This window comes from Pipistrellus kuhlii, unplaced genomic scaffold, assembly GCF_014108245.1.
Source record: "Pipistrellus kuhlii isolate mPipKuh1 unplaced genomic scaffold, mPipKuh1.p scaffold_m20_p_36, whole genome shotgun sequence".
NCBI classification, from domain to species: Eukaryota; Metazoa; Chordata; class Mammalia; order Chiroptera; family Vespertilionidae; genus Pipistrellus; species Pipistrellus kuhlii.
In genome coordinates this window covers 5660308-5688169 of record NW_023425536.1, presented here as the reverse complement: position 1 = coordinate 5688169, position 27862 = coordinate 5660308, and the positions used below count along the sequence as shown (strand labels likewise).

Sequence of the window (27862 nt, the reverse complement as noted above, 5' to 3'; positions counted from 1 at the left end):
TTCTTTTCACATGTGGATCTTTATTCTTAGCCATGTACACTGAGGACAGTCTCCTCTGGCCTCTAGACCTGTCCTGAGCAGTTTGATGCTGCTCTTCTGTTTGTGGTTGGGTGGACTGGCCTGTTGGGACTCATCAGCCCTGTCTCTGCCTGTCAGTCACCTAGGGTTCTTAATACAGAGGACAAGACTGAAAGAAGAGAGCTTGCACTACTTGCCTGCCTGGTTTCTCTGAACACAGGTGAGATATTCCTGCACATCATCCGGGGACCCCAGAATAAGGGGGACTCGTTGGTGAATGGCCTCGGGCTTCACGTCCAACACCGGCTGGGTGCCCGTGGTCGCCAAGCCCCCCGCCTGCTCAATGATGAAGGCCACAGGATTGCACTCATACAGGAGCCGGAGCTGCAGAGAAAGGGTCAGGCAAGTTGCAGGTTGCCCCAAATCTCAAGCTCTGCCCCTGAGGCTGGACACGGAATTCCTACGCTGAACTTCTGCCTGGTCGGTGCAGGGGGCTCAAGTCCCTCCGCAGAGATCTAGCTCCTCGGGAAGGCAGCTGGGTGCATCGGCTGCTAAGCAGGGCATGGGCCTTCGCAGGCACCTCTGCTCAGCAGCCACCTGACTTGTGACCTAGGAGAGACCTGCCTCTTCACTCGGCAGAGGAGACCTCAGTGCCCCTTTCTTGCCAGTTTCCTAGGGAGGGGAACTGAGCCTGGTAAGAGGCTCTGTCTGTGAGAAAGGAGCTTGGATGGGGTTGGAGGGTCCCTTCAGAGTGCTGGGTGCTCTCCCAGGATAACCGCAGTACCCCGGGGGGTGGCAGGGAACTCCACTTCTCACGTGTCCACTTGGCGGAGCAGTGTGCTGGTACTTAAATTGCCTTAAAATAAATGAACTCCCATTGCTTATAGCACACAGCAGCCTGCATGTCCCCCTCAGGGTCTAGCAGTGAGGTTTGCTCGTGGCCTGCCTCTCCTGTGCCACCGCCCTGAGAGCAGGCACAGCTTCTATCTGGGTCACTGTGGCCTCTCCAGTCCCTGTGCTGTCTGACGCAAAGTAAGTGTCCAAACAAGGCTGCCACAGACCTCGCCCCAGGGCTCCCAGCAGGTGGCAAAAATGGGGGTGCGGGCAAAAGTGGCCCATGCCCTGCTTGCCAAGCTGCACCCGTGGACCCAGGGCCGAGCCTGTTCTGAACAAGGAATACCCTTTGTAAACGGCATAATGGAAATTAGCAGGTGACCTCCCGTGTCAATAATTCATGATGAGTTGGACTGAAATGGGCTGGAATGAATGTTCTTTTTGGGCTTATTTATGTAATTATGTTGTGACTCCCTCCCCAGAGTACCACCACCATACACACACACACACACACACACACACACACCATTAGATACAAGGTGACATTCTAGCTAATTTTTCTGACTTGGTACCACTCTATCTTCTCCTTCCTTCCCCCATAGATGCAAAATCTATAACTTTTTAAGTCCCTTTTCTATAATCAGCTTAGGAAGTGGCTAACCCAGCTCTATGCAGCCTTTCTCTTTGCTTTCCTTCACATCCATTTTGAAGACATATTGAAACCACTTGGAGAAACAGCCACATCTGGTGCTGATTTGTTGTTGTTGCATGGAGAGGAATAAAGTGTGTCTGGTTTGGGTTGGACAGCCAGGCCCTCAGGAGAGAGTATGCTAAGACTCTGGGGCATTTACTTGCCATTTTGGTGAAACAGAGTAGGATGCCCTCCCCTAGACCTCCTGCCCGCAGAGCCGTGGGCAGCCTGGCGGGGCACAGTGGAGCCCAGCGCACGTGGACACCTGGAGTCGCTAGTTTTGTCCCTGATAATCCACAGGAGGACGGCACCAGGGAGACTCTGGCCGGCCACTTGTAGGGCTTGGCTCTTTCCGCGCCTCTCCCTGGCCCGGGGGTGAGGGCAGGGCTTCTGGGTGTCAGACACGAACGTCCCAGGTTGTAACCAACTGGCCTTTGTTTGTACCTTGTTGACTCAGACACTTCAAAATCAAACAAACCAAGCACGGCCTTCACATAGTTGGTCCTGGAGCCAAGGTTTGCTCTGACCGTAAGATCCCAGGGCTGTCACTAACTGCTCCGAAGCACACGCCAGGCTTCCTCCGCCTTGGCCTGTGGCCCTTACAATCTATTTTCCCCCCTGCAGTTAACATCTCCACGGCTCTACAGAGGCAAGCAAACAGAGGAGAGTTATCCTCTCCCCACATACACACACACACACACACACACACACACACACACACAGATGGGGCCACAGAGACCCTGACAGCCAAAACATGGAGGTCGGAGCCAATGGTTCTCTGACTATGGGTGGTGGCTATGGTGCTGTGCACATCAGTCTATGTAGGCAATTATGGCAATGTTTATATAATTATATATGTGCATTTTTGACAAATTTGAAATCATTTTAACAATTAGTAATAATTAGTCTTAATGTTCTCCCCATTGAAACTGAGAAGGTGGCAAGAATGGTTGTATCTAAGAGTTTCCTCATCTTTTGCTTGATCTCCTTTAATTCTCCGTAACACTTCTTTTAAAATATATATATATATATATATATATATATATATATATATATATATTATTGATTTTTCACAGAGAGGAAGGGAGAGGGATAGAGAGTTAGAAACATCAATGAGAGAGAAACATCGATCAGCTGCCTCCTGCACACCCCCCGCCAGGGATGTGCCCACAACCAAAGTACATGCCCTTTGTGAGTCCCCTGAACACGTTTGTAAAGTGGGTGTTAAATGCATTTCTTTTTAGGAAGTGAGGCCATAGTTTATTAGATTCTCAAAGGGGTCTATGATCCAAAATGAGTTGATGGTGCAGCTGAAAGTCCGACAGAACCTGTGGGAAGTGGGAGATAAACACACTGACTGGTGGTGAGTGAAGGGCAGAAGGCAGAGGAAGGGAAGGCCAGGAAAGTCACCACTCGAACTTCAGCCTTCTCCTCCAGACCACAACAGCCCCGTTCGCTCACACACCTCACTGGTTCCCTGCTGCCCACTCACAGGTGGCAGGCCCAGGGCAGCAGCAGCCGAGAAGCAGGTGTGAAGAGAAAGGGAGTGGACAAGGGAGAATTACCTTGCCCTTGGGGTTCTTCTGGTTCGCCGGGTACAGGAAGATCCCTCCATAGACCAGGGTGCGGTGCACATCGGCCACCATGGAGCCCACGTACCTGGCCCCATAGGGAGGCCCGCTGTCCTGGGAAGCAGAGAGGGAAGAGACAAGATGCCGTGAGTTCTGCAATTGGCTACACCCACTCCCAGGCACACGTCCAGCTGGTGTGGCCTCTGCGTTCCAGGTTCTCATCCTGCACCCAGGAGTGGAAGAATTGAAAACATTATATAATTAAGCATTTCATTCATTAGGATTCCCCATAGCTGGACCAGTGATTGAATTCATTAAGTGAGGACTACTTAAATTAAGACACTATACCCTGAAACAACCTTACGAGAACAGCTATTTTTTAAAAAGGAAGTATATACTGCAGAAAAGCAGATATGCCACCCCAAGTTATGCCACTGTAGAATACTGATTCTTTTCAATTAAAGTCCACTGAGGCCTAGCCCTGACCCACCTCTGCCCCCGAAAGCAGGAAATAAGTCCCTTGCGAAAGGTACCCTCCCTGTCTCAGGAGGGAGAGCCAGCCTCACCGCAGAGGCAGGGAGGACTCAGCAGAGTGTTTAGGGCTGACAAGGCTGGTTACATCTTCACTAATTTACAACCCTACAACCCCTTCTCTGTCCTCTCAACTCTTCACACATTTGCTGTTTCCTTGTCTAAAAGGAGCTTTTGTCATTTCACATTTCCATGGAGCCCCTATAAGTGTGAAATGAAATTAGTTTTCTCCTGTTAGTCTGTCTTATGTCAACTTAATCAGCAGACCAGCCGGAGACTCTAGAAGGGAAGGAGAGAAAGGTTTTCCTCCCCCGTGACTCCCTGGCGCCATGCCTCAGAGCCCTCTTCACTTCCCGAGAGCCAGGCCCCTTGACAAGGACAACGATTTGCACTTAACCCAAAAGTCTCCCACTGGCAAACTTTTAAGCAGCTTTAGAAACCATTTCTCACTTAAAATAGTGCATCGAAATGTTATCACGTCAATGTGTGACCCACAGAGAACAGAATCAATCGGTATTTATGTTTCAAGTCCGGTGTGTCTCCCAGCACCTCTCCCATCGGGCTCGGCACCGCTCAGGTGTTCCATAGCCTCCTGCGGCCATTGTGTGTTAGTGCAGATTTCATTACAACCCTTTCCTTCTCATATCTCAAAAGTGGTTAAAGTGTGGAATATTCTCTATGTCCTTTTGGGAGGGGGAGGTATTTTTATTTTTTTAATTGAATTTATTGGGAAGCAACCAATTGATGCATCTCTCTCACATCCATGTTTTCCTCCCCCCCCTTCCCCCTTTCACTCTTTCTCCCTCTTTAAAAATCAACTGAAAAAATGTCCTTGGGAGAGGATTTTTAAAAAGCAACAACAACAGAGAGAGCGAGAGAGAGCGAGAGAGAGAGAGAGAGAGAGGGAGAAACTCTTCAAAGCTTCAATTTAAGGTTGAGGCAGCAAAGTCAGGTCCCAGCAGCCTGTTGACAGAGTGCCACCTGGTCCCATGGCATCCCACCAGGAGCCTCCAGGTCGGCCTCCCACACCAGCGCTTCCCCCCTGCGTGAAAACGGTCTCTCTCACCATCGCGCACCCCCCCTCCCCCCCAGGATTTAGTGAGAAAAGGTCCCACTTGTAAACAAGCTTTTGTTTGACTCCCAAGTTAGGCCAGACTTTACACTTGACCTGGGAATTCTTTAACTATGTGTCCACTTCTGCCTTAGAAGCTCTCCCTGGATGGCAGGCATGCTTAATGGGTGGTTTGGGCTGTATAACAGCCACATAAAGTCTGGCACCGGGTGATCACAATGAGAGTCAAAAGGCTCCCTATAGCGCAGCATAAACACAAGGCCCAGTCACAGCACATGAATGGGACTTTCAAATATAACTCTTCCATCTAAAAGCAATACAACTGAGTGCCAGCATGTAGGAAGCCTCAAAACAAATGACTAGAGAGAGGTTCTGGCCTGAAACACCGGGTTTTGAAAATATGGGCTCATTAAAAACAATTGCTCCTGGAAAAACTCAAGTGGTGTCATCTTTAGCAGGCAAACTTTAGCTGTAGAAGGTACCGATTGCTTATGAAGGCAGTCTGCCACTCCATACTGATCAGAGCCATGAACAGCGGCACCAAACCTACTGTGGCCAGGCCCTCAGGGCCACCGTTGAAACAGGAGCCCACTGAGACGGCGTTCTGCCGTAGGCTTCTTCACTCACCTCGGGGAATTTCTTTTTCTGCACGTATTCCGTGGTGGCAGCATCAAAATACTTGGCGTAGCCCTCGTTGAGGCTGTAAATATTTCCCTTCTTTTTTATTTTGACCTCTTTTTCTACCAGAACAAATTCACCAAGAGCCTAGAAAGTTGAAGAAAATTACCGGTCAGAAGAGAGATACCAGGAAACAGAAGCCAGCGGCATGCACCCCAACAATCCCAGAACATAAGAAGATGTGGGCCTCCTGCAAAGACCAGGGGGTTGCCAAGTCCTTCAGCAGCCTGTCCAGTGATATTTGCATGAGATCTGTAAAGAACAGTGACAATATTGACTGCACAGGAAGCATAAGCAGCAATATAACATAATTCAAGAAGAGAGAGTTTCCTTTGTAACATCCACAGTCAGCTAGACTACTCATTACAAGGCCCCTCACTGTGTTTATCCCCCCACTTACCACCCTCAGCTAATTCCTAATGTTTTCAGGAAAACTTGAGCCATTACAGTGAGAGGAACAAGTTACACAAATGGGGATTTGCCATAAAGGTGGAGAAGGCAGTTCTACCATTAATTTGTGGTCCATTTATTTTATTTTAATAATTCAGTCTTGGAAACCATTAAAAGCTCCTGGTGTACCAGTTCTTATATGGGGTAAAGGGGAAATCTCGTCAATCAGAAACTGTATGCACTTGGCATAAGGAATAGTGGATAAAACCTAAAGAAATCCTCAGAATTATTAATAGCATTGTGCCCAGCCCCGCATGGTCACCATCTGTAGGACACTCTCGGGTACCCCGGTGCTGAGTGCAATGACGTCAGTCCCTGTGGACATGATTAGCCAGGGCACATTTCACCTCGAAAGGCTGGATGTCTCCCCAAGTCACGGGAAGGGAAGCCAGGGCCTGGAAATCCCATCAGTTATAATACGGCAGCTAGACTAGGAGGTTCCTGGTGAACATAAACGACATTTCCAGAATATAAAGAGACACGGCCATACCTGCTATGTGAGAAGTGAGACAGTGACAAGGATACTCCTGTGGAGTGTGTGATGGCTGCTTCCCTACCAGTGAGTCCCTGCCCTCACTTTAATCTTCCCACCTCCTAGAGAAAAATCACTGAGATATAGAATCATTAAGTGCACCCACTTCTTGACAACACCCAATCTAGAACTGACTTTTCTCAAATCCTCCTAGAATCATCAAGCAAAATATGTGTCATCATAGCCAGTCCCCTGGTTCCTCCATCATGCATTCTCTGTTGCTCAGTAAATCTAACTTATTTTTATTATAGGTATTTTTTTTTAATTTCTTTATTGATTATGGTGTTACATATGTGTCCTTATTCCCCCATTACTCCCTCTAAACCCCCCCCTCATTTCCTCACCCCCCTGTTGATGGTGTCCATTGGTTAGGCTTATATGCATGCATACAAGTCCTTTGGTTGATCTCTCCCCATAACCTATACCCCCCCTACTTTCTTTCTGAGGTTTAATGGTCTGATCGATGTCTCTCTGTCTCTGGATCTATTTTTGTTCATCAGTTTATGTTGTTCATTAGGTATGTTCTTGATGGTCTCTGGTTCATGAGCTTTAATATCCTATGTGCACATTTGTTGCTTTGGAGCAGCCTAGCACAGAGTTCTACTTCCTAAAAGCATCTTAACGTCCTTTGGTGAGTGATTTCTTCCCATTGGATGCCAGTCTAGGAAGACACTAAGCTGGGCCTCCCCCAGCACAAGGTCAGGCACTTGGCTGAGCGTGACAAATTAGATACTCCCCCTATCGTCTGAATGAGAGGCAGAATCCGCAGTGGTGTCCAAACCAGACTTGTGGTGCTGCCAGTCCATTCCTGTGCGTCTTATTGCCTGGTCCCCTAGGTCCCCATTTCTAGCCTAGGTCTCCAGCTTTCCCTTGAATGCTGTAGGATCCTTTACTCAATTGCACCAGAATCCTTTTCTCTCCTGCTTAGCAGGAAGAGTGAGACATACACAACTGTTGTCTAACTAATGTCATTCACTTGTTTAACCCATCCCCTAGAGGGTTGCTCCCTATTGTGGGAAGGAGATAGTTGTGGAGGCTTACAGTAACCTAAAAAATATGTTCCTTTGTTTTGACTCTGTGATCACTAACAACCACTGATTATTAAAAAGCTTCCCATGGCTTTGAGGAGAAGGTGCCTCATTATTAGGCACCATATCTTCGTCATTCAGAAACACCTCTGCCATTTGTAAATGGATGCCTTGACATTGTGGTTTATAGCACATTTGAGTTTGGTTAACACGGACCCTCTCTGACTGCACAGGAACTGTTCTCTGACAAATCAAATGATCAGCCCTGCAAACAGGCTCTGGTTGACCATTTCACTTTGAAAGCCTCTGGCCTGTGAGTCCCTGCCTAAGGAATCTGCTGGCCCCTCCCCATGATTTCTCAATCTGTGACCTGTGACCATAAGCTACTTCAACTTGAAGTCAACCTCCCAAACAAGCCCTAAACTTCCCACGCTGGGTCTTTGCTGACATTTCCTTTTTAATAGGGTCATGTGATCCAAGGCCATTTCAGGCTAGTGAAGAAGGATCAGTGTGCCTCTTCTTTCTGAAGTGCAATCAAGCTCTCTGCTACCTATGTCCAGACCAAGCTCTTTGTTGTGACTGAAGATGGGAACAACCACTTCCGAATGTTCTTGGAAATATTTTGTTTGCAATCAAGAGCAGTTTACTCAAAATTGATATAATAGTTAAGCACAAGACTGCCTGTAAATAGGCGTTCTGGGACCAATTTGTGTGTGTGTGTGTGTGTGTGTTTCGGGCACATCATCAGGTTTGGCTGAGAATTCAAGTTCATTCAACTAACTGAACTCTGACACTATCTCCTTGGAAATAGCATGAGATTCCAAGGCCCTCCACTTCAGATGCAGACCCAAGCCCAGGTTGTTTCCTATGGTTCTGACCAACCGGCTATAAACGAGAGGTTTTTGGTTTTGTTTTTAAAAAATATAATTTCTATTGATTTCAGAGAGGAAGGAAGGGGTGGGGGAGAGAGAGAAACATCAATGATGAAAAAGAATCATTGATTGGCTGCCTCCTGCACGCCCCCCACTGAGGATCCAGCCCAAAACCTGGCATGTGCCCTTGACTGGAATGAACCTGGGACCATTCCGCCCACAGGCTGACACTCTATCCACTGAGCCAAACCAGCTATGGCTAAACTAGAGATTTATAGAATGCCTATTACCACCACCTCCTCAGATTAATTTGCTAGAGTGGCTCAGAACTCAGACAAATTATTTACCAGATTACCAATTTATTAGAAAAGAATATAACTCAGGAACAGCCAGATGGAAGAGGCGTGTAGGGTAAGGTAAGGGCAAATGGCGCAGAGCTCCCATTCCCTCGCTAGGCATCTACTCGCCCCAGTCTCCATGGGCTCACCAGCCAGAAAGATGGGGGTATGGAGGCTTCATTACATAGGCATGATTGGTTAAACCACTGGCTTTTGGTGACTGAGTCAACGCCAGCCCCTCTCCTCTCTGCGGAGACCAGAGGGTGGGATCGAAGGCTCTGAGCCTTTGGTCACAGAGCTGCTCCATTGGTGCTTTCTGAAAGTCACCCTAATAGCATAGGTACCTTACATTCCCAACACCTAGGGAGCTGTGAGCCAGGAACTATGGGTGAAGATCAAATGTATACAAGAAATACATTTTGGTCCTCTGAATGACCGAATACATATTTTTCTTATAAATTTGAAGCCTGAGTGTGACTCCTGCCTCCAGGTCGCTAGCATGACCTTGAGCAAGTTACTTACCTTCTCTGTGCCTCACTTTCCTCATTTGAAAAATGGGAATAATAGTAGGACCTACCTCAGAGGACTGCTATGAGGTTTTAACGCATTCATACATGCAAATTACTTAGAACAGAGACCTATCCCCACTTAACAGGCACTGTACAACTGTTAGCTATTATTCCAGAACAATTTTAGAAAGGTTGTTTTATGGTCTGAGAGTAATATTTGTGAACTACAGAATTTCTCCAGTTTTGCCTGCTTCTTTGAACATTAGGAGAATTTAGAATACCAGCAAACTGAGACTTCAGTGGGTTTTTATCTCATGAGTTTATATGTGGAAGGTCTATATTTAAAGAGATACTGGGTTTCCCTATGATAAAGTTTGTTTTAACTGTTTGGAAAGTTTGTATCCTCCTCCCCTCCACACACACACCAACACGTGAGCTCCACCAGGGCTGGAGTGTCTGTCTGCTTGACCAGTACTATGTCTCCATCTAGAATGCTGCTTTGGGGCGTACCAGATGCTCAGTAAACATTTGTAAAGTCAAATGCAATGGAACTGCTGAACAGGTGCTTTTGACTTACCCAATACTAGAAACTTGGAAATGACCTTCGGTCTAAATTTTTTTAATGGTCACAAGATCTGACCGTATTTGGCAGAGTAGTTCACAGGTGATAGGCAACGCAACCAGATTTTAAAGAGAAATTCTCTAAGTTACAAATATTTCCCAAAATTTCTGCTGAATATTTTCATTGTACACTTGCCATGAAAGCCCAGCCTTCCTTTTTGAACTCCTGCATCTTTATCTAATTATTTCTTCCTTTAGTCAGCATCAGGCTATTGGGTTTTTCAGCTACCCTGAGGCTGTGCATGCTTTCATTGGGAGAAACAAGAGCTTAACACAGAACCTGATACAGTAGTTTCCACCATCGTGCCTCCTCTGGGGAAGTCCTCTGAACCCAGGCTGTCCAATCGGGTAGCCAGCAGCCACAGGTGGCTGTTTCAGTTAATTAAAATGAAGTAACATTTTCAAACCCGGCTCCTGGGTCACACTGGCCTCACTGCAGGCGTTCACCAGGCACATGAGGATAGTGGCTCCCATGTTAGACAGCATGCCACCCAAAGCATGCATGTGCTAGTGCGTGGTGCTGCGCCTCAGAACCCATGTTTCTGTCTGGAAATCGGCAGCCCTGGGATTCTTAAGCCACTGTATTCTCGTAAACCAAAGAGGAATACATTCTTTTTTTCTTTTTTTATAATTTTATTTTTTTAGTATATTTTATTCATTTTTTTTACAGAGAGGAAGAGAGATGGATAGAGAGTCAGAAACATCAATGAGAGAGAAACATTGGTCAGCTGCCTCCTGCACACCCCTCACTGGGGATGTGTCCGCAACCAAGGTACATGCCTTTGACCTGAATCGAGCCTGGGACATTTCAGTCCACAGACCGACACTCTATCCACTGAGCCAAACCGGTTTCAGCAGGAATACATTCTTTAAGGGACTGGCCTGAGTTGAGAGGACTGAACCTGCAGAACCCCTCTCATTCCCTCCCTTGGACAGAGGTCCTTAAAGTTTTTTTATGACGCTATTGGTGCCCCAAACTAGACTCTGGCTCCAGAAGCAAGTATTAATAATGACCAGGGCCCCGGCTGGGTGGCTCGGTTGGTTAGCGAGTCATTCCGATACCCTAAGGTTTTGGGTTCCATCCACAGTCAGGGCACATACCAATGAATAAGTGGAACAACAAATCTCTTTCTCTCTCAAACAAACAAACAAACAAATAAGCAAACAAACAAATAAAATAAGTAAAATTAAAAAAGAAAAAAGAAATTATTTTAGAATGACCAGGAACTTATGCCAGGTGACTAGAATGGAAGTACAGAGCCCCATGGCGTCCCAAGCGCTGAAGCTGCCATATTGGTACTTACTGGGTCAAGCATGAAGAGGTCCACTCCTTGCCCAGTGGAAAGAGCCACCAGGGTGGCACTGCCGTAGAGGGCGTAGCCCGCCGCCACGATGCTGCGGCCCGGCTGCAGGGCATCCTTTTCCGAAGGCTCCTCCTCTGAGGTCTGAAGAAGAGAGGAAGAAACAGTGTGTAGTCTCCGGAGAGAGCCTTTGCCAAGGTGTGAGCTTCTTAACTCTCCTGAGGAATAACTTTTAAGGGTAAAATAAAACGTTGTGTTGACAGGAAACTCTGTATCTTTCAAAAGATGCTCACAGCATGTTTCTGTGAAGCAGTGGGGAGGCTCTCCAACCCTCTTGGGAAGAGAAGCGTCGGAGGTCAGGAAGGAACTCACATAACATCTTGAAACAGATCAGTAAGGCCGGGCTGGACGCATGTCTCCCATAGCTAAGCCAGCCTCGTTCTAAACAACTAACAAAATATGAGGCCAGCTTGCCCTCCGCTAGTAACAGCCTAACAACTTTATTTTAAAAGCAAATCTCATCTTCTTTAAGGGTTTCTTTCTTTATTTATTTTTTTAAATATATTTTATTTATTTTTTTTGCCCCCCTCTTTCCCTCCCACATAACCCCTCCCTCCCCAGAGTTTTGTGTCCATTGGTTGTACTTATATGCATGTATAAAAGTCCTTCGGTTGATCTATTATCTCCCCCAGATCTTCCTAAAATGTCACTTTCCCTTTAATATTTTTCTAGAGCTACAAGTTAATTTAATTAACAATGGCACATTCCTTTTAATGTTTTTCCTTACTTTTACAATTTCGCATTCTTTCTAACACACATTTTACAAACAATTATGTTTTCGTTTGACTTGTGTGTATGTGCTTAACAACTTGGCTTTGTTTGCAGATCCCCAGGCCACACACAGACCCTGAGAGGCGGGCCCCAGAGCAGGGGAAGCAGCATCAGCATCGCTTGGGATCTCACTGGACATGCACGTCCCCGGCCTCCGGAGTCAGAAATACCGAGCCCTCAGCATCAGCCCTCCAGGTGATTCCAGAACCACGGCTCCAGAGCGTGGTCTCCTCAGAGACATAGATGGCAAAGGTGGTATTAAGTTTTTAAATTCAAAATCTTTAGTCATCCCCATTGGAGATTTTGAAATACCTGTGCTCATCCATCAAAAAGATCACATTTTCTTCATATGAAACCAGTTTTCCCAGAGCGGAGGTTTTCCTTTCTCTGAACTGTGAGCCTGCAGCCTCCTCAGGGCATCACAATCTCCCCTTGGTCCTTGGAAGCTTGCACTGTGGGTTAAAGACAATCCCTCCTCTCCAACTGGCTCCACTGGCCTTCAGTTACTTGTAGAATCCCTGGCCTTGAAAAAACAAGAAATACTTTCTAGATCACAAGACTTCCCTCCTATTGCCCTGTCTCTGTCTTCATCTATATCCTGGAGACCAGGATGTCTGTCTACACTGCCTTCCTTCTCCTGTCCCCACAGCAGGCTGACGCTACCTACTACCGTGTTTCCCCGAAAATAAGACATCCTCTGAAAATAAGACCTACTTACAGGTTTCCTTCTGAGTGAAATATAAGGCACCTCCCCCTCCAAAAAAAATAAGGCCCCCCCTAGGCTAAACATGAGAGATTTGGTCCACTGATTCTGAAAGAAATGGATTCACTAGAAATTCACCAGGAAATTCAGGAATTGGATTGTTATGATGATGTTTCAGAAGATGATGACATGATTGTCATTGAATAAATGAGTAAATTCTTGATACTGTAGGATTCACAGTTTGTCTGGTTTGTGTTGACAACTACTGTACTACTGTACCATATACAGGTAATAAATTTCCTTTATTGTCATTTAACAATAAATGTGTACCGTATACTTCTTCATGGAAAAATAAGACATCCCCTGAAAATAAGACCTAGCGCATCTTTGGGAGCAAAAATTAATATAAGACACTGTCTTTTTTTTCAGGGAAACAGGGTAAATCTGATGCATATTTTCCAGTCTTCCTCTTACCTGACCTATAGGCAGTGTTGGATCCGTTGGCTGCTTCCTCCTTCTTGAGATGCTCCTTCTCCAGAGCTTCTGTCCACTTCTCTCTCATCTGGCTTTCTTTCTAACTCTCTAGATGTTTCTTCTCCCTTGCTTTTTCCAATTCCTCTTCTTAAATGTTCGTCTTCCTTCTGGTTCCTCCCCATTGTCTACCCAGTGTAAAATGGACCTCACCCTATTCAGAATGGGGATTCTCAGCTGCTGTATTTGTGCTATGAGTCCCAAACCCTCCGCAGAAATTTAATGGGGTCTGAGATAGATTCCTGCCCCTAACTGGCCCAGAGTTTCTGCTCCAGAAATCTGTATCTGGGGCTAGAACATTCTGGCTGATGGCAACTTAGGAGCATTGGGGTGACCATCTTTCTTCTGTCATTGGCCAAAGAATCAGAAAAAAAAAAGAAAAAAAGAAAAAAGAAAAACTGGCCCGCAGTGAGAGGAAAGAGTTCGGCGGCCATGGGAAGATAAGATGAGAGACTTTGACTCTTCTGTGGCCCAGGCCCTGACTGAGGCTGGCCATATTTCTGTCTTGGGGTTTCCTGATTTGTTCCTGCCATTTACACCAGAGTCCTGACTAATAAAGCTCTCTTCTCTTCTTCATCTACACACTTCTCGGCCACCTCACCCACAACCAAAGTTCCAACCCTACATAGGTGTCTGTACCTCCCAGACCTCCATCTTCATCTCTCCTGATGGCCCAACTCTTGGAGCCACCTGCCCAACAGACATTCCTACTCAGGTCCCACAGATGTCTCAAGCTCAACATGTCAAATATGGAATTCTTCTGCTCTGTCTCACTCCCCAAAATTTCCACTCTTCTTCCATTGCCCCCTATCTGAGCAAATAGTACCATCATCTGGTCCCTCACTACTACCCATTGGTTCGAGTGACCATCACCCCCTGCCGGGTCCTTGCCCCATTCTGATCCATGTCACTTCTCTATTTAAAACACTTCATTGATTTTCCATGGCCTTGATGTCCAATGCTCTTCAAATATAAAAAGAACTCATAACTCAATAGCAAAAACACAAACTATAAGATTAAAAAATGGACAGAGGAATTGCTAGACATTTTCCAAAAAGATATACAAAGGACTAACAGGTACATGAAAAGATGGTCAAAATCACCAATTATTAGGGAAATATAAATCAAAATCACAATAGAATATCACCTCGTACCTGTTAGAATGGATATGATAAAAAGATAAGCGGTAAGTGTTGGTGAGGATGTGGAGAAAAGAAAAACCCTGTGCACTGTTGATGGGAAAGTAAGTTGGTGCAGCCATTATGGAAACAGGTTCTTCAAAATTAAAAATAGAATTAATTGATGACCTAGCAATTCCACTTTTGGTTATATGTCTAAAGGAAATGAAATCACTATATTGAAGATATATCTGCACCTCCATGTTCATTGCAGCATTATTCACAAAGGCCAATACATGGAAATAACTAGGTGTCCATCAGTGGATAAATTGACAAAGCAAATGTGATATATATATATATATTGGAATGTTGGCTATAAAAAAAAAAAGAAAAGAAGAAAATCCTGCCATTTGCAGCGACATGGATGAAACTCGAGGGCATTGTGCTAAGTGAAAAAAGTCAGAAAGAGAAAGATAAATACTGTATGAGCTCACTTATATGTAAACTCTATAAAAAATAAACTCATGGAAACAGAGAACAGAATGATGCTTGCCAAGGACAAAGGGTGGGGGGTTGGGGAGAAATGGGTAAAGGTGGTCAAAAGGTTCAAGTTTCCAGTAATAAGATAAATAAGTTCTTGAAATGTAGTAGACAGTATGGTAACTACAGTTAATAATGCTGTATTATACATTTGAACATTGCTGAGAGAGTATGCCAGAAAAATTCTCATCACAAGAAAAAACATTGCAACTATGTAAGGTGATCGATGCTAAATAAGCTTATCATGTTGATCATTTCACAATATATACATATACTAACTCATTATGTTGTACACCTAAAACTAATACAATGTTACATGTCGATTATATTCCAACCAGGGGCCCGGTGCACAAAGATTCGTGCAGTGGGTGTGGGTCCCGCAGCCTGACCTGCACCCTCTCCAATCTAGGAGCCCTCAGGGGAGCCCTCTTCAATCCCGGAGTTTCTGTCTGTCTTTGCAATCATATGAGCAAATCGTCTGAGACCGCAACCCAGTTTGGTTTGGTGCCCACAGAATTATAGAGGCTTTTTTTTTTTTGTTCTTTGTCCATTGGTGGAGATTTCGTAGAGGTTGCAGGGTATCGTCCCTTTAGTTTTTCCTTGACACTGTGTCTTTACTTATGCTTCTCCCCTTCGCTTTCCCTCCACCTCCACCCACAACAGGAACTTGCTCTGGGCTCCCTTTGCTCCAGTTCAGTGGTCGGCAAACTCATTAGTCTACAGAGCCAAATAACAGCAGTACAACGATTGAAATTTCTTTTGAGAGACAAATTTTTAAAACTTAAACTTCTTCTAACACCACTTCTTCAAAAATAAACTCGTCCGGGCCATGGTATTTTGTGGAAGAGCCACACTCAAGGGGCCAAAGAGTCAAATGTGGCTTATGAGCCAAAGTTTGCCAACCACGGCTTTAATCTCTAATAGGGGTGTAGAACTCAATCAGAGAAGGGGCCAAAATCTAAAATCCAGCCTAAATCGCGGGCCGAATGGTTTACTGAACAGTCATAAACTGTCATTGTGATGGAAACGCAGCGGAGTGCAGTGATGACAGCGCGGTGCGGGCCACATTGCAAGGCCTGGCGGGATGGATTTGGCCCGCGGGCCTTGTGTTTGACACATGTGCTCTAGGAGATCCCACAACGCATCTGCCACCAGAACTACAATTCCCAGCATTCCTGGTGCTCCCCATACTCTTGGTTTCTGCTTCTAGCCCAGGGGCTGCACAAACCAAAAGGACTTCAAACTCCAGCCGCCCCCAGGTCAGGCTGACAGGACTGGACACTCCAGTGGTGTCCCTGGGACCCCAGCTTTCGGAGTCAGTGCACACACGCCTCATCACCCTGACTATGTGGAGGGGCGGGGGGCATCCCATCAGCCCCCGCCTCTGGGTGCATGCGCACTGCACACAGGCCTTCCATCTTTGTCAGGTTAATTTGTGTACTCACTCCTGATTGGCTGCAGGAGTCACAGAAGTATGGTCAATTTACATATTTGTCTATTCTTGGTGCAGACAACACTGGGGAAGGAGCTATTAAGAGCTGTGATGGTGAAGTTAGGATGCCTGTTTGAATCCCTGTCCTGCCTGGTGATATTAACTGAGTTACTTACCTCCTCTGTACTTCAATTTGTTCACCAGTTTCTAAAAAACCGGCAGAAGTATGTGTGCCTCCCCCGGGGCTGAGGTGCGGACTCACCTGGAGTCCTGTGCTGACTCCTGCTCTTTTTCAGGATCTCATAAATATCACCCCAGCGATCTCTATTTTTACCTGTAAGCTGCACCTCCAAGGGGGGAACGACGCTCCTTCACTCACCTAACTCGTTTCTGCTTAAACCTCAAATAGCATCTTAGTTTTTACCTTTCTCCAATACCAGAGAAGTGTCTGGAGTCCTCTCCTCTCTCATGAAAGTCTCCTTGTCTCTCTTCAACGCAAAAGGAGGCACGCTGACCGCGCGGCGGTGTCCTCTAGCCCGCGCAGGCGTGGCTTCCATTCTGTCCTCCGCGGCAGGAGGCAGAGACCCCTGTCTGCGCCTTGCTTTTCTTCTCAGAGAGAAAGGTTGGGCCAGTTCATCTATTTCTGCCAAGATTAGTTTTCTGCTAAGCTTTTGCCCTGAGAATCAAATCTTTGCCCGTTTTTGGGACAACCATCAGCCAAGCGTCATGCATGTGTGCAGACGGCACCTTGGCCGGCCTGCGCTGGTTTGATGGGAGGGAGAGGAGAGGAAAGAGTGTGTACCGGGCAGCCAGAGAGCGGGCCTCAGAAAGCAGTCCCAGGGCAAGTTACCAAATGAGCAACCTTGAGATCCCCAGTGCCTCCTTCTGCCCCGAAGCCATCCTCAGGAGGAGGAGGCGTGCGGAGAATGTGGTTGTCTGCAGTTTCTGGTGGCCTCAGACTGAGGCAGCTGATCTCACTGTGGTTAGGTCTGTGGAGCAGAGCCTGGGGTCATGCGGTGTCACATGGCAAAAGGGGCCTTGCAGACGGAATCAGCGTTTTACCCACTTAAACAGCAGCTTCTCCGGGAACTCTGGGTGGACCCACATCTGATCAGAGGGACTGCTGAAAGCAAAGTCATGTCTGCGGCGGGAGCAGGGCGATGGGGCAAAGGGAAGGTGCCAGAGAGGCCCCAGGAGTGAGAAAGTCTGGTCCTGTCTTTGCTGGCTCTTTGGACTGAGGTAGGAGCCAGGAGCCTCCTCTGCAGGAAGCCTCCGGGAACTGAAGGAGCCCGCACCCCGGCCAAGAAGCCAGGGCCCCCCAAGGCCCGTGAGCCCGGAAGCGCCGCTGCCCCCACAGCCCCGCTGCTCAGCCCCGTCCGAGGCCAGGCTGGCACGGGTTCGAGCTCGGCCTGGGGAGAGGCTCAGCAGAGAACCAGCCGCACCTGCCAGGCTCCCAGCCTGGGACCAGGAGTCGCCGGAGGGGTGTTTGAGCGCTGATTGGGGACATGGAGGAGAAACATGCCCGGAGCCGCCCGGCTGGGTCTCATTGGGGCTTTTAAGGCCGGTCTGTGCCCTCCCTTTGCCCGCGGTCGCAGTGCCCGGGAGCGAGGCACGGTCCCTGTCCCCAGCGGCCGCGGGGCGGAGCGGCCCCCGCCCCCGGCCTCTGCTCGGCGGGGGGACGGGGGGACACCTGCAGCCTCGGGGCTCCCAGGGGAACGGCAGAGGCCAGACGCCGCTCACCTTCCGGTAGATGGCGAAGATGGTCCCGATGGAGGCCAGGCAGTCGATGTTGGAGGAGCCGTCCAGGGGGTCGAAGCAGACCACGTACTTGCCCTGCGGGCAGAGGGGGGCCGCCGGTCAGCGCCGCCCGTGCCGACAACACGGCGCCAGCAAGCGATGGCGGCAAAGGGGTAGTTTATAAAAAAAAAAATCAATTACTTTGGAAAGCAGAGCATACCTGTGCATGTGCCCTGTGCCACTCAGGCCTACGTGCCACCACAGAGTGGCTAAGCTGCACAGCGCCAGGGAGGCCCCTCCGCCTCCGAAAAGCATCCCCCTGCCTCCCCGGGCCTCCTGCTTGGCCCTCCTCCCGGGCCCTCCTCCCTGGGCCCCCCTCCCCCCCCCCCCGCCTCCTCCCTGGGCCCTCCCCCTCCCCCCCCGCCTCCTTCCTGGGCCCTCCTCCCCGGCCCCCCCCCCCGCCTCCTCCCTGCCCCCCCCCGCGCCTCCTCCCCGGGCCCTCCTCCCCGGGCCTCCTGCCTGGCCCTCCTCCCGGGGCCTCCTGCCTGGCCCTCCTCCCGGGGCCCTCCTCCCGGGCCCTCCTCCCCCCCTCCCCCGCCTCCTCCCTGGCGCCCCCCCCCCGCCTCCTCCCCGGGCCTCCTCCCCGGGCCTCCTCCCCGGGCCCTCCTCCCCGGGCCCTCCTCCCCGGGCCTCCTCCCCGGGCCCTCCTCCTCGGGCCCTCCTCCTCGGGCCTCCTCCCCGGGCCTCCTTCCCGGGCCTCCTCCCTGGGCCCTCCTCCTAGGGCCTCCTCCCGGGCCCTCCTCCCCCAGCCCTCCTCCCCGGCCCTCCTCCCGGGCCCTCCTCCCCGGGCTCTCCTGCCTGGCCCCTGGGCGGGAGCCACTGAGGCCGGAGAGGAAGGCCTGAGGAGGGCATCTTGCTGGGAAGAGGCGGGGAAGCTGAAGATGAACTTGGACTCACTCCACCCACAGCCACAGTAGGGCAGTAAGAGATTTTTGTTTTTATTTTGTTTTTTAGTTATAGGTTTATTAATAATGCTTTCTGACTCTGTCCCCAGTTTTTTTCTTCTTCATTTTGGAACATTTTTGCCAAAAATAAAAATCAGAAAGTCTCAGAGCAATGCCCAGGCCTGTGGGTCTTACTAAGAAAGCTGGTGTGCATAGATACCTCAGGAATAAAGACTCTCCTCGGCATCCAGCCCCTGCGGACGTGAAGGCCAGTGAACGGGGGAGGGAGGGCGAGGAAGGGAGGTGTCTGTGATTCCAGCTCCTCACGCCCCCACTCTGCTCTCCCAACCAGTCCAGCCAGCATTGCACGAGGAGAATCACCAGATACTGCCTCCAGGCTCCTCTGTGCAGGGCCTATGCAAGCCTGAGAGGAGGGCGGAGTCCCCTGGCTGGTTAAACTCGGTAATGACACTGAGCCTTGCCTGGCCGGTTTGCTCAGTGGACAGAGGGATGAGGGTTCAATTCCCAGTCAATGGCACATATCTCAGCCAGGAGTTTGGGCACGCGTGGGAAGGCAGCTAACTGATGTGCCTCTCGCACGGGTATGTTTCTCTCTCTCTACCCCTCTCTAACTGATGTGCCCCTCGCACGGGGATGTTTCTCTCTCTCTACCCCTCTCTAACTGATGTGCCTCTCGCACGGGGATGCTTCTCTCTCTCTACCCCTCTCTAACTGATGTGCCTCTCGCACGGGGATGTTTCTCTCTCTCTTCCCCTCTCTGCCTCCCTTCCACTCCGTCTGAAAACCAATGGAGGAAATATCCTCAGCGGAGGGGGAGAACCCCACAAAACGTGAGCCTGGCTGGGTGGCTCAGTTGGTTACAGTATCATCCATACACGCCAGGATGTGGGTGTCATCCCCGGTCAGGGCACATACAAGAACCAATGAATGCACAGTAAGTGGCACAGCAAATCGATGTTGTTCTCACCCCCCCCCCTTTACTCTCTCTCTCTCAAATCAACAAATAAATTTTTTTTTAAATTTATTAAAAAATTTGAAGTAAAATAGGGATCATTTCTGCTGCCACTAAGATTACTTTTCCATGACTTTCCAATGGGTAACACCCTCCCTTAAGTTGAGATTTATCCCCCCGCCTTGTTCAACACTGGAAAAGGGCACAAAAAAGTGGGGTAACTCATAAACTTGGAAATTTCCCATTCTCCCCGAGAATAATCCAACTTAGCCCATTCATTCATTCATTCATGGTTTCAATTAGTATTTGTTGGGCACCTATCATAAGTTGGAAAGTATTTTAAGGAACTTATATGGAAAGAGGCATGGAACATTCAACAACTAGCATGAAGACATGTGTACCTCAGGCCAGCTGGGAAAGAAAACAGTAGATGAGACTGAGAGAGAATTGAGTGTCACATCAGTGAAATTGAAAGTTGAAAAGGATAGGTGTGATTTAACTTAAATCATATGACCAGAAGAGTAAAGTGCTTTCCATAATGGCTGGCACACAGTAGGCGCTTAATAAATTTGGCTTCACCATTTTGGTCCTACCAGCTAATCATAAAGAAATGGCACGTTGTCCCTAACACCCAACATATAAACCAAGAGCCAGCAGTCCCAGCGTGTGTTTTGTATTTCTGTATCACAGCCGAACATAGTTGAATTTTTTGGCCACCAGCAAACCTCTCTCTTTATAAACTGTCCATGAGACCTAGTGAAAATGGACCCCCCCAGCCATGCGCTGACTAACCATGTTGACCATTATATTAATGCAGAGAGCCACCATCTTTACGACTTCAGTATTAGTCTGACCGTGTGTCAGGAATGAATATTGAAATCATAACCTCCTTGAGGAAGTGGGGGGGGGGGGGTCTGGAAATGGGGAAGGAAAAAGTAAGAAAGCTCTTCCCAGGAACTCTACTCTCTTTACTGAACTTGATGATTTTCAATCCCCTCCCCCCCTCCCCCACAAATGCCAGTTCTAGTCACCGATGGGTACATTAATTGAAAATCCATGAACCCCACTGCAAAGATGCTATATGTCTCCAGCAGTAAGGGCTTCTGGGAAATGCTGGGCCTCTGTTTAGCCCTCTCTGCCTGTTTATCTCTGTAGCCTCGGGTTTGGCTGACTACTCAGAAAGCCGGAATGCCAGGCCCCAGGAAGGAGGTTTACAAAAGTACAGAGTGTGGATAACTGCCTGACGTTACCTGTTAACTCGGGAATGCCCTGCTCTTTCTAGTGGTCTATCTGACTACCCACCACACGGCTTTCTATTAACCCCCGTGGGAACGAGACCCTGTCCTGGGAGGGTGTCTTTGGAGTCAGATGGGATCAGGCAGTTCAGGGCAAGCTCCGTGGGGACAGAAGGTGGTGGTTAAGGAGGGAACGAGCTGGGTGGTCAGGATGTGAGCAAGATAGGAGGAATGTACCAGTCAACCGTAGAGCTGCCCTCCCCTCCAGAACCCAAGAGTGGGAAATGAGGGCAAAAAGAGATTGGCTGGCGTTTTTCTGAAAGAGCCAATAGAGGGCAAGAGAGAAAAATGAACCTCAAGACTAGTGAGCTTCCTCAGGTACCCTTTTCAGGATCCCCCTCCCATGCTGAGAGCGTTGTTACTTTTGCTGTAATAAACTATTTCCCTTTGCCTACCCCTCCCTTGTCTGTGAATTCTTTCATCAGCTTCTGGAGACAATAAATCCAACAGCTCAGACTCGAGTCCCACAACCACTGGGAGCAGCTGCTTTGCCCTTGTCTGTGAGTTTCTCCTATGAGAGCTCTCAGGAATTTGGATGAGGTTCTGTGTCAGTTCTTCAGAATCCATCCGGAAGTTAGGCTTTTGGGGCTTTCCCCTGACATGCATTTCGGTAAACCACTCTGATTTACATTCTGAATGAGTCACTGTCCTGCTATGGAGTATTTTTTTTTTTTTTTGCAAGATAACATAAGACTTCCAACTAAAGAAATATGCAGTAGTTTACGGAAAACAAGTAAGCTAAGCAATAGAGGAAAACCCCAGAAACAAGAAATGCAAGGCAACAATCTTCTCAACTCATTATCACCACCTAGTGGTGATGAGCAGAACTGCACCCCTTCCGCACGCACCCTCTTGTCCTTGGCGGTGATTATGGCCTCTTTATTCTCTTCTGAGACCAGCACACAGGTGCTGTAGGAGGACTGCAGCATGTTGATGACCAGGGAGTTGGACAACACATCCAGTTTCTTCACCTCATCCCCTGTCACGTTCACACTCCCCGCAATCCCATACCTAAAAAGACAAAAAAAAAAAAAAAAAAAAAAAAAGTTGATTGACATCCCTGAAGGATTCTGAACTCCAACAAACAAGTCCAGACACTAACACACCACCAGTATGTCTACTTTTCCCTTCATGGCTCCGGGGTCTCCAAATGATAAACACAGCCCCAGTAAGGCATGTCCCGAGCACAGACTCTCCACCTGCTTCCTGGTCCCTGTTCTCCGGACACGCTAACCAGAATCCAGTGCTGCTAACTTCCAGCCCTGCCCTGGGCCCCCACTGCTGCGGAGTCAGAGCTCTAAAGCCAGACAGCCCTCTAATAATTAGTCTAATTAATGATCCAGAAAGTAAAGAACCGTGACTTTCCAGCCCTGGAATTTTTTTTTAAATAATCTTTTATAAATCATAACGTGTTTTTTAAAAAATATATTTTATTGATTTTTTTTTTTAACAGAGAGGAAGAGAGAGAGATAGAGAGCTAGAAACATCGATGAGAGAGAAACATCAATCAGCTGCATCTTGCACGCCCCCTATTGGGGGCACACCCCGGAGATGTGCCTGCAACCAAGGTACATGCCCTTGACCGGAATCGAACCTGGGACCTTTCAGTCCACAGACCGACTCTCTATCCACTGAGCCAACCGGTTTCGGCTGGAATTTCAATATTTGTTACTTATGTCAAATAGTGGCCTGCTGAGCTGAATTAAAAACCACCCTGCTATCAAATGGTTTTACTTGAATAAGAAGGAAATGTGGAGACAGACTTCACTAACTGAATATGGTTTTTCACTCTCTCTTTTCAAACGAATCAGAAATAGCACGACTCTATACTCCTACCTAGGGTTTTTGTGTTTTAGAGTATTAATATGCAAAGGTCTCAGACCTTCCCTCCTATGGGAGGGATCCTTCTAATATTTGAGTCAGATCACTGGTCCACTCAGAGTTCCCAAGTCCCCCCACCTGGAAGGGGAACCCCTCAGGCCACCAGCAATGCCTGTCCCCACCCTGACACTGTCCCTGTGCCTCAGCCTCCCTTGGCCACTCTCAGCCTCCAGCCCCGCTGGACTCACAGCTGCCTTATGGCCAAACCCAGGTTTGCTGCCCGCCCCCATGCTCTTCCCTCCAGGAGCCACAGGGCTACCACCCACTCACGCCTTCTGCATTCCCACAGCTTCACAGGTGCTGTGGCCCCCGTGCCCAGCAAGCTTTCCTCTCCTTTCCACCTTCGCTCATGGCACTGCCCGCACAGGAGCACTCCCCGCACTGTCCCCTTCATGTTCCCACCACACGCCAGGCACACCCCTGCCATCCCGGTCCAAAGACATTCCCATCTACTCATGGGAATGTCTTTCCTGCTCCGTACCTGCCCGCTGAAACCCTGTGTTTGTTTCCTCCGTATTCAGAGTCATGGGAGATGCTCGATGCCTGTTCACTGAATGGTGAATAAAGGATGCAGAACAGAAATTTCTCTTCCTCTCCCTTTTAAGCACCATTTATTTGCTGGGGAAAAAATTCCCAGGAGGATGAACAGGTAGCCTGGGTTAAGAACCTTGGATTTAGCCCAGTGGGGACAAGTCCTTCCCCACCCTCTTCCCTGATGGATAGATTCCCCTCCCCCGCAGCCCTCCCCCATCATTCGCTGTCTGCTGCGATGTCAGGTGCTGAGCCTTGGAAAACAATACCCATAGCTGGGTTCAAAATAAAAGCAAAGAAACAAATAACAGCAACAGCAAAGCTGGTTATTGTGTGTCGGAGTGTAATGTGGATTCTTGAGGCGGATGCTGCAGGGAATGAAGAGCGGTGGGCAGAAATGAACAACAGGCTCTCTGCCCTGTGCTTGCAAGCACTCCCATACCCCACAGAACACACCCTTACCCACCCCTCAACAGGCCCCTCCCCCTCCCCCAGGCACCGGCCACCCTGCACCCACACCCCTACCCTCCAGAAGGGATGGAGGCTCATCCACAATGACGACCAATTGGCCAACAACCCCTCCGAGTGAGAGACTGGGTGAGCTTCATTGCCCCCAGAACACTCTAACCACTGAGCAGCCCTAAAGCTTTCCTGACCATGTTTACGTGGGATGTCCCATCATCATCTACATTAATAAAAGAACAAGATGCAAATTGACTGCACCTTCATGATGCCCCACCAGCCAATCATGAGTGAGTATGCAAATTAACCCAACAAAGATGGTGGGTTGGTTTGCATGCTCAGGCACTGAGCTGCCAGGGTCAGGGTGGAAAGCAAGCATCCCGCCCCGCCCCAGCTGCTCCTGGCCTCTGGGCAGCGTGGGAAGGCAGAAAGGCGGCTGTGGCCGGAGCAAAGGGGGTGCCAGCAGCCAGGGGAAGGAAGGCCCATTCTTGCATGAATCTTCGTGCACTGGGCCTCTAGTTGGAAAAGAAAAGCCATAGAGATGTTTTCAGGGAAGGCCTTCTAGCATTCCCTTCTTCCTTCGGAGAGGAGTGAAGGAAAAGAGAATGTCTTTCCTAAAAGAGAATGTCTGACGGCTTTTAAGTTGTATGCCTAGAGCCTGTGCCTAGAAGTGTCTCCCCAAAAAGAGGAAGCGAAGGGTGAGGGGCCTCAGGCCCCTGAGGGGAAGTGGCAGGAGCCTGTGGGGAGTCCCCCTCCCCTGAGCCGAGTTCCTCCGGACAGAATGCAACCCGTTCGCTCTCTGAGAAGCGATCCCAGGGGCCTCTTCGAATCGTCTCAGCATCTTGCTAGAAAGGAGGAATTTCCACCCAATGCACTGCTCCCACTGCACTGTGGTGCTGTCCCAGAGGAGGGGGAAGGCTGCCGTTTGCCTGGGCAGAAGGTGGAGTCCTGGGTCAGACCCAGGAAAACAGCCCCCAGCCAATGTGGGAGCCTGACGTCTCGTTTCCACGGCCTGCGCCTGCCACCTAGTGGTCAGTCTGCAGCATCGACCAACCCGTTGGCAAATTTCCCCAGGTCTGGGCTGTGAACTACGGTAATAAAGAGCATTTACTGAGCATCGAGGGTCCGCACTGTCGCCATCATCCTCACATGGACTTACCCTTACCACAGCCCTACAAGTGAGGGGCTATCAATAGCCCCTCCATTTTACAAACGGGGAAACCGAGGTCCCAGCGAGAGTAGGTGAAGCGCCCACGAACTCACGGAAGGAAAAGCCAGGTCAGGTGAGCCCCTTAATTATCCAATTCCTGAGGCCACTTCATCTGACATTCAACGGCCAGAGAGTCAGTCCTGCAGCCGAGTGATCCGACCATCCACAGCAGCCGCTGCCCGGCGCGTCCTGCCAGAGCAGAGCCCGTGGGCGTGGGTGAGTAACCCTTAGATGCAGGAGGGATCAGCACCCAGCAAAGCCAGGCCCTCATACAGGGCGAGGCAAGTCACTGCCGCGTGTCACTCAGCAGGCCCCTCGCCTGGCAGGCGCAGGGCAGAGGCAAATGGCTGCACTCACATTCGTGAGGGTCCCTGAGTGTGGAGCTTAGCATTGTCTCCACATGGCAGCAATGCACAGTGTGGAAAAGCTGACAATACGGCGTCTTTACCCGGATCCCGTTAACGGGTCACAAAATCTTATGCAAGTATTTACCTAGTAATTATCTGTGGTAATTATACTTGTCATATAATGCCATCACATTTTTGTGTTAAAAGCACTATATTGTCTTTCTTTTTTCCTTTTTTTTTTCTTTTTTTTTTTCTGGTTGTTTCGTTAATCCTCATCCAAGGATATTTCCTCCCATTGATTTTTAGAGAGAGTGGAAGGGAGGGGGAGTGACAGAGAGAAACACATTGATGTGAGGGAGACACGTTGAATGGTTGCCTCCCACATGCTCCCTGACTGGGGCTAGGGATTGAACCTACAACTGAGGTATGTGCCCTTGAACAGAATCAAATCCCTGACCCTGACCCTTTAGTCCACAGGCCAACACTCTAACCCACTGAGCCTGCCAGCCAGGGCTATTTTATTTCTTTCATTTAGTTTATCGTTAATGTTGAAAGTATTACAGATGTCCCTTAAAAAATAGTTAATAATAAAATTTTAAATATGGACCTTTGTTATTTCTTCATTTTAGAGTAATAATAATAATCCTATGTAACAAAAGGGTAATATGCAATTCAACCGAATGGCGGAACAATGGGTGGCTGTGATGGGCACTGACCACCAGGGGGCAGATGCTCAATGCAGGAGCTGCTTCCTGGTGGTCAGTGCGCACCCACAGGGGGAGTGCCACTCAGTCAGAAGCCGGGCTCACAGCTGGTGAGAGCAGTGGCGGTGATGGGAGCCTCTCCCTTCTCCACAGCAGCACTAAGGATGTCCGACTGCTGGCTTAGGCCCACTGGCCCACTCCTCCCTGCACCATCAGTCAGATCCCCTGAGGGCTCCTGCACTACAGAAGGGCACAGGTCTGGCTGAGGGACACCCCCCGCCCCCCCAGCCCCAACCAAGTGCATGAATGTCATGCACCGGGTCTCTACTAATAAATAACAGGCCCCTTCAGCTCCTGAGAGGACCTCCCTGGGATGACTATAGTGAGAAGTGAAGTCCAAGGAAGACTGCTTCTTATTATCACAGACTCACCCTGAACACTGGCTGTGTCGGTCAGTGCCCGTGGCCTGAACTTGGCCTCACTCCGTGCTTGAATAAAGCACCAACGAGAACCATGTGTAGAACGCTGTACCCTAAAAAGTTGTTTTAAAGACAAGGGGCTCCTTTCGGTGTGAGAAAGGAGATGGAGCGGGCCCTGAGAAGTTACTCTGTAACTGATTCCTAGCTCCTGATGAACTGGCCAAGGTCAGGACAATAAAACGCCCCCTCTGCAGAGGGCACAGTCCCCTGGCTGTTTCTCTGTGCCAGTGAGAATGCAAGGACAGAAGCCACAGTAATTCAACATGTTTTAATGTAACAAGTCCCTGAGCTTGCTATCACTATAATGGCAACTAGAAGCATTATATACATATATTTTTTTCTCTCCAGAGCACGTCTCCGAGTATTTTGTTCCCTTCTTGAAAAAAGCCGAAGTCCCCTTTGACAAAGGGGACAGAAACGTGAAGGCAACTTCCGTGCAGGGCACACAGGCAAAGCGCTTTGGCCGGATTCCCTGCCAAGGGCCTGCCGCCTCGCCTGCCCTCACCCCGAGGGGCCCTGTCCCCAGGCCGGGCTCTGCGCCCGCACCGGCTCCCGCACTCACAGGTTGGCCAGGCCGGCCTTGCGCACGGCCGAGGAGATGGCCTTGATGGCCGTCAGCATGGAGTTCAGCAGCTGCGTGAGCTCCCCCGTCCCTCTCGCCTGGCGGCCCCTCTCCATCACATAGCGGGTGAGGGTGAGCATGTCCGTCTCGAAGGGGCTTCTGTCCGTCATTGTGGCCGGTCCTTTTCCAAATCCCCCGCCTTTCCCCGCAGGAACCCTTGCGTGTCTCGGAGAGCGGTCGCTCCGTGGCAGCAGAGCTGGCAGGACCTCTGAGGAGCAGTGTCCCAGCCCACGTGGTTGCGATCACTGGGCAAGCTCCCCGGATCTCTCCGGGCGTGGCCACCCTGCAGGCTGCCAGGGCCCCAGCAAGCTGGAAATAGAACCGGGAACCCGGGGACACGGACCTATGTTCTCTTGTGAGCGGCTCTCTTTAAAGACCCAAGAAGAGCCATTTAGCAATAGGTGGGAGAGGAGAAATCCAGCCACTGAGAGACCCACGGAGCCCTTTTCTTCCAGGACTGCAGCCTGAGGGCACGT

At 49.2% G+C, this 27862-nt stretch overlaps 1 protein-coding gene across 2 annotated transcripts; it reads right to left on the bottom strand.

Annotated features, from left to right (window-relative positions):
• FBP2 (fructose-bisphosphatase 2) lies at positions 1-27661 on the bottom strand. 2 transcript variants are annotated; one of them, XM_036461367.2, is made up of 7 exons: positions 27327-27647; positions 21999-22161; positions 17942-18034; positions 11050-11190; positions 5345-5482; positions 3109-3228; positions 1-402 (listed from the first exon to the last, which is right to left on the bottom strand). In XM_036461367.2, the coding sequence occupies exons 1-7, from the start codon at positions 27494-27496 to the stop codon at positions 208-210; spliced, it is 1020 nt and encodes a 339-aa protein (XP_036317260.1). In that variant the 5' UTR covers positions 27497-27647; the 3' UTR covers positions 1-207. The 2 variants fall into 2 exon arrangements, with proteins under 2 accessions (XP_036317260.1, XP_045426695.1); XM_045570739.1 differs by lacking the exon at positions 1-402 and adding an exon at positions 2786-2871 and having other exon boundaries at positions 27327-27661.
• Positions 27662-27862: the final 201 nt, after the last annotated feature.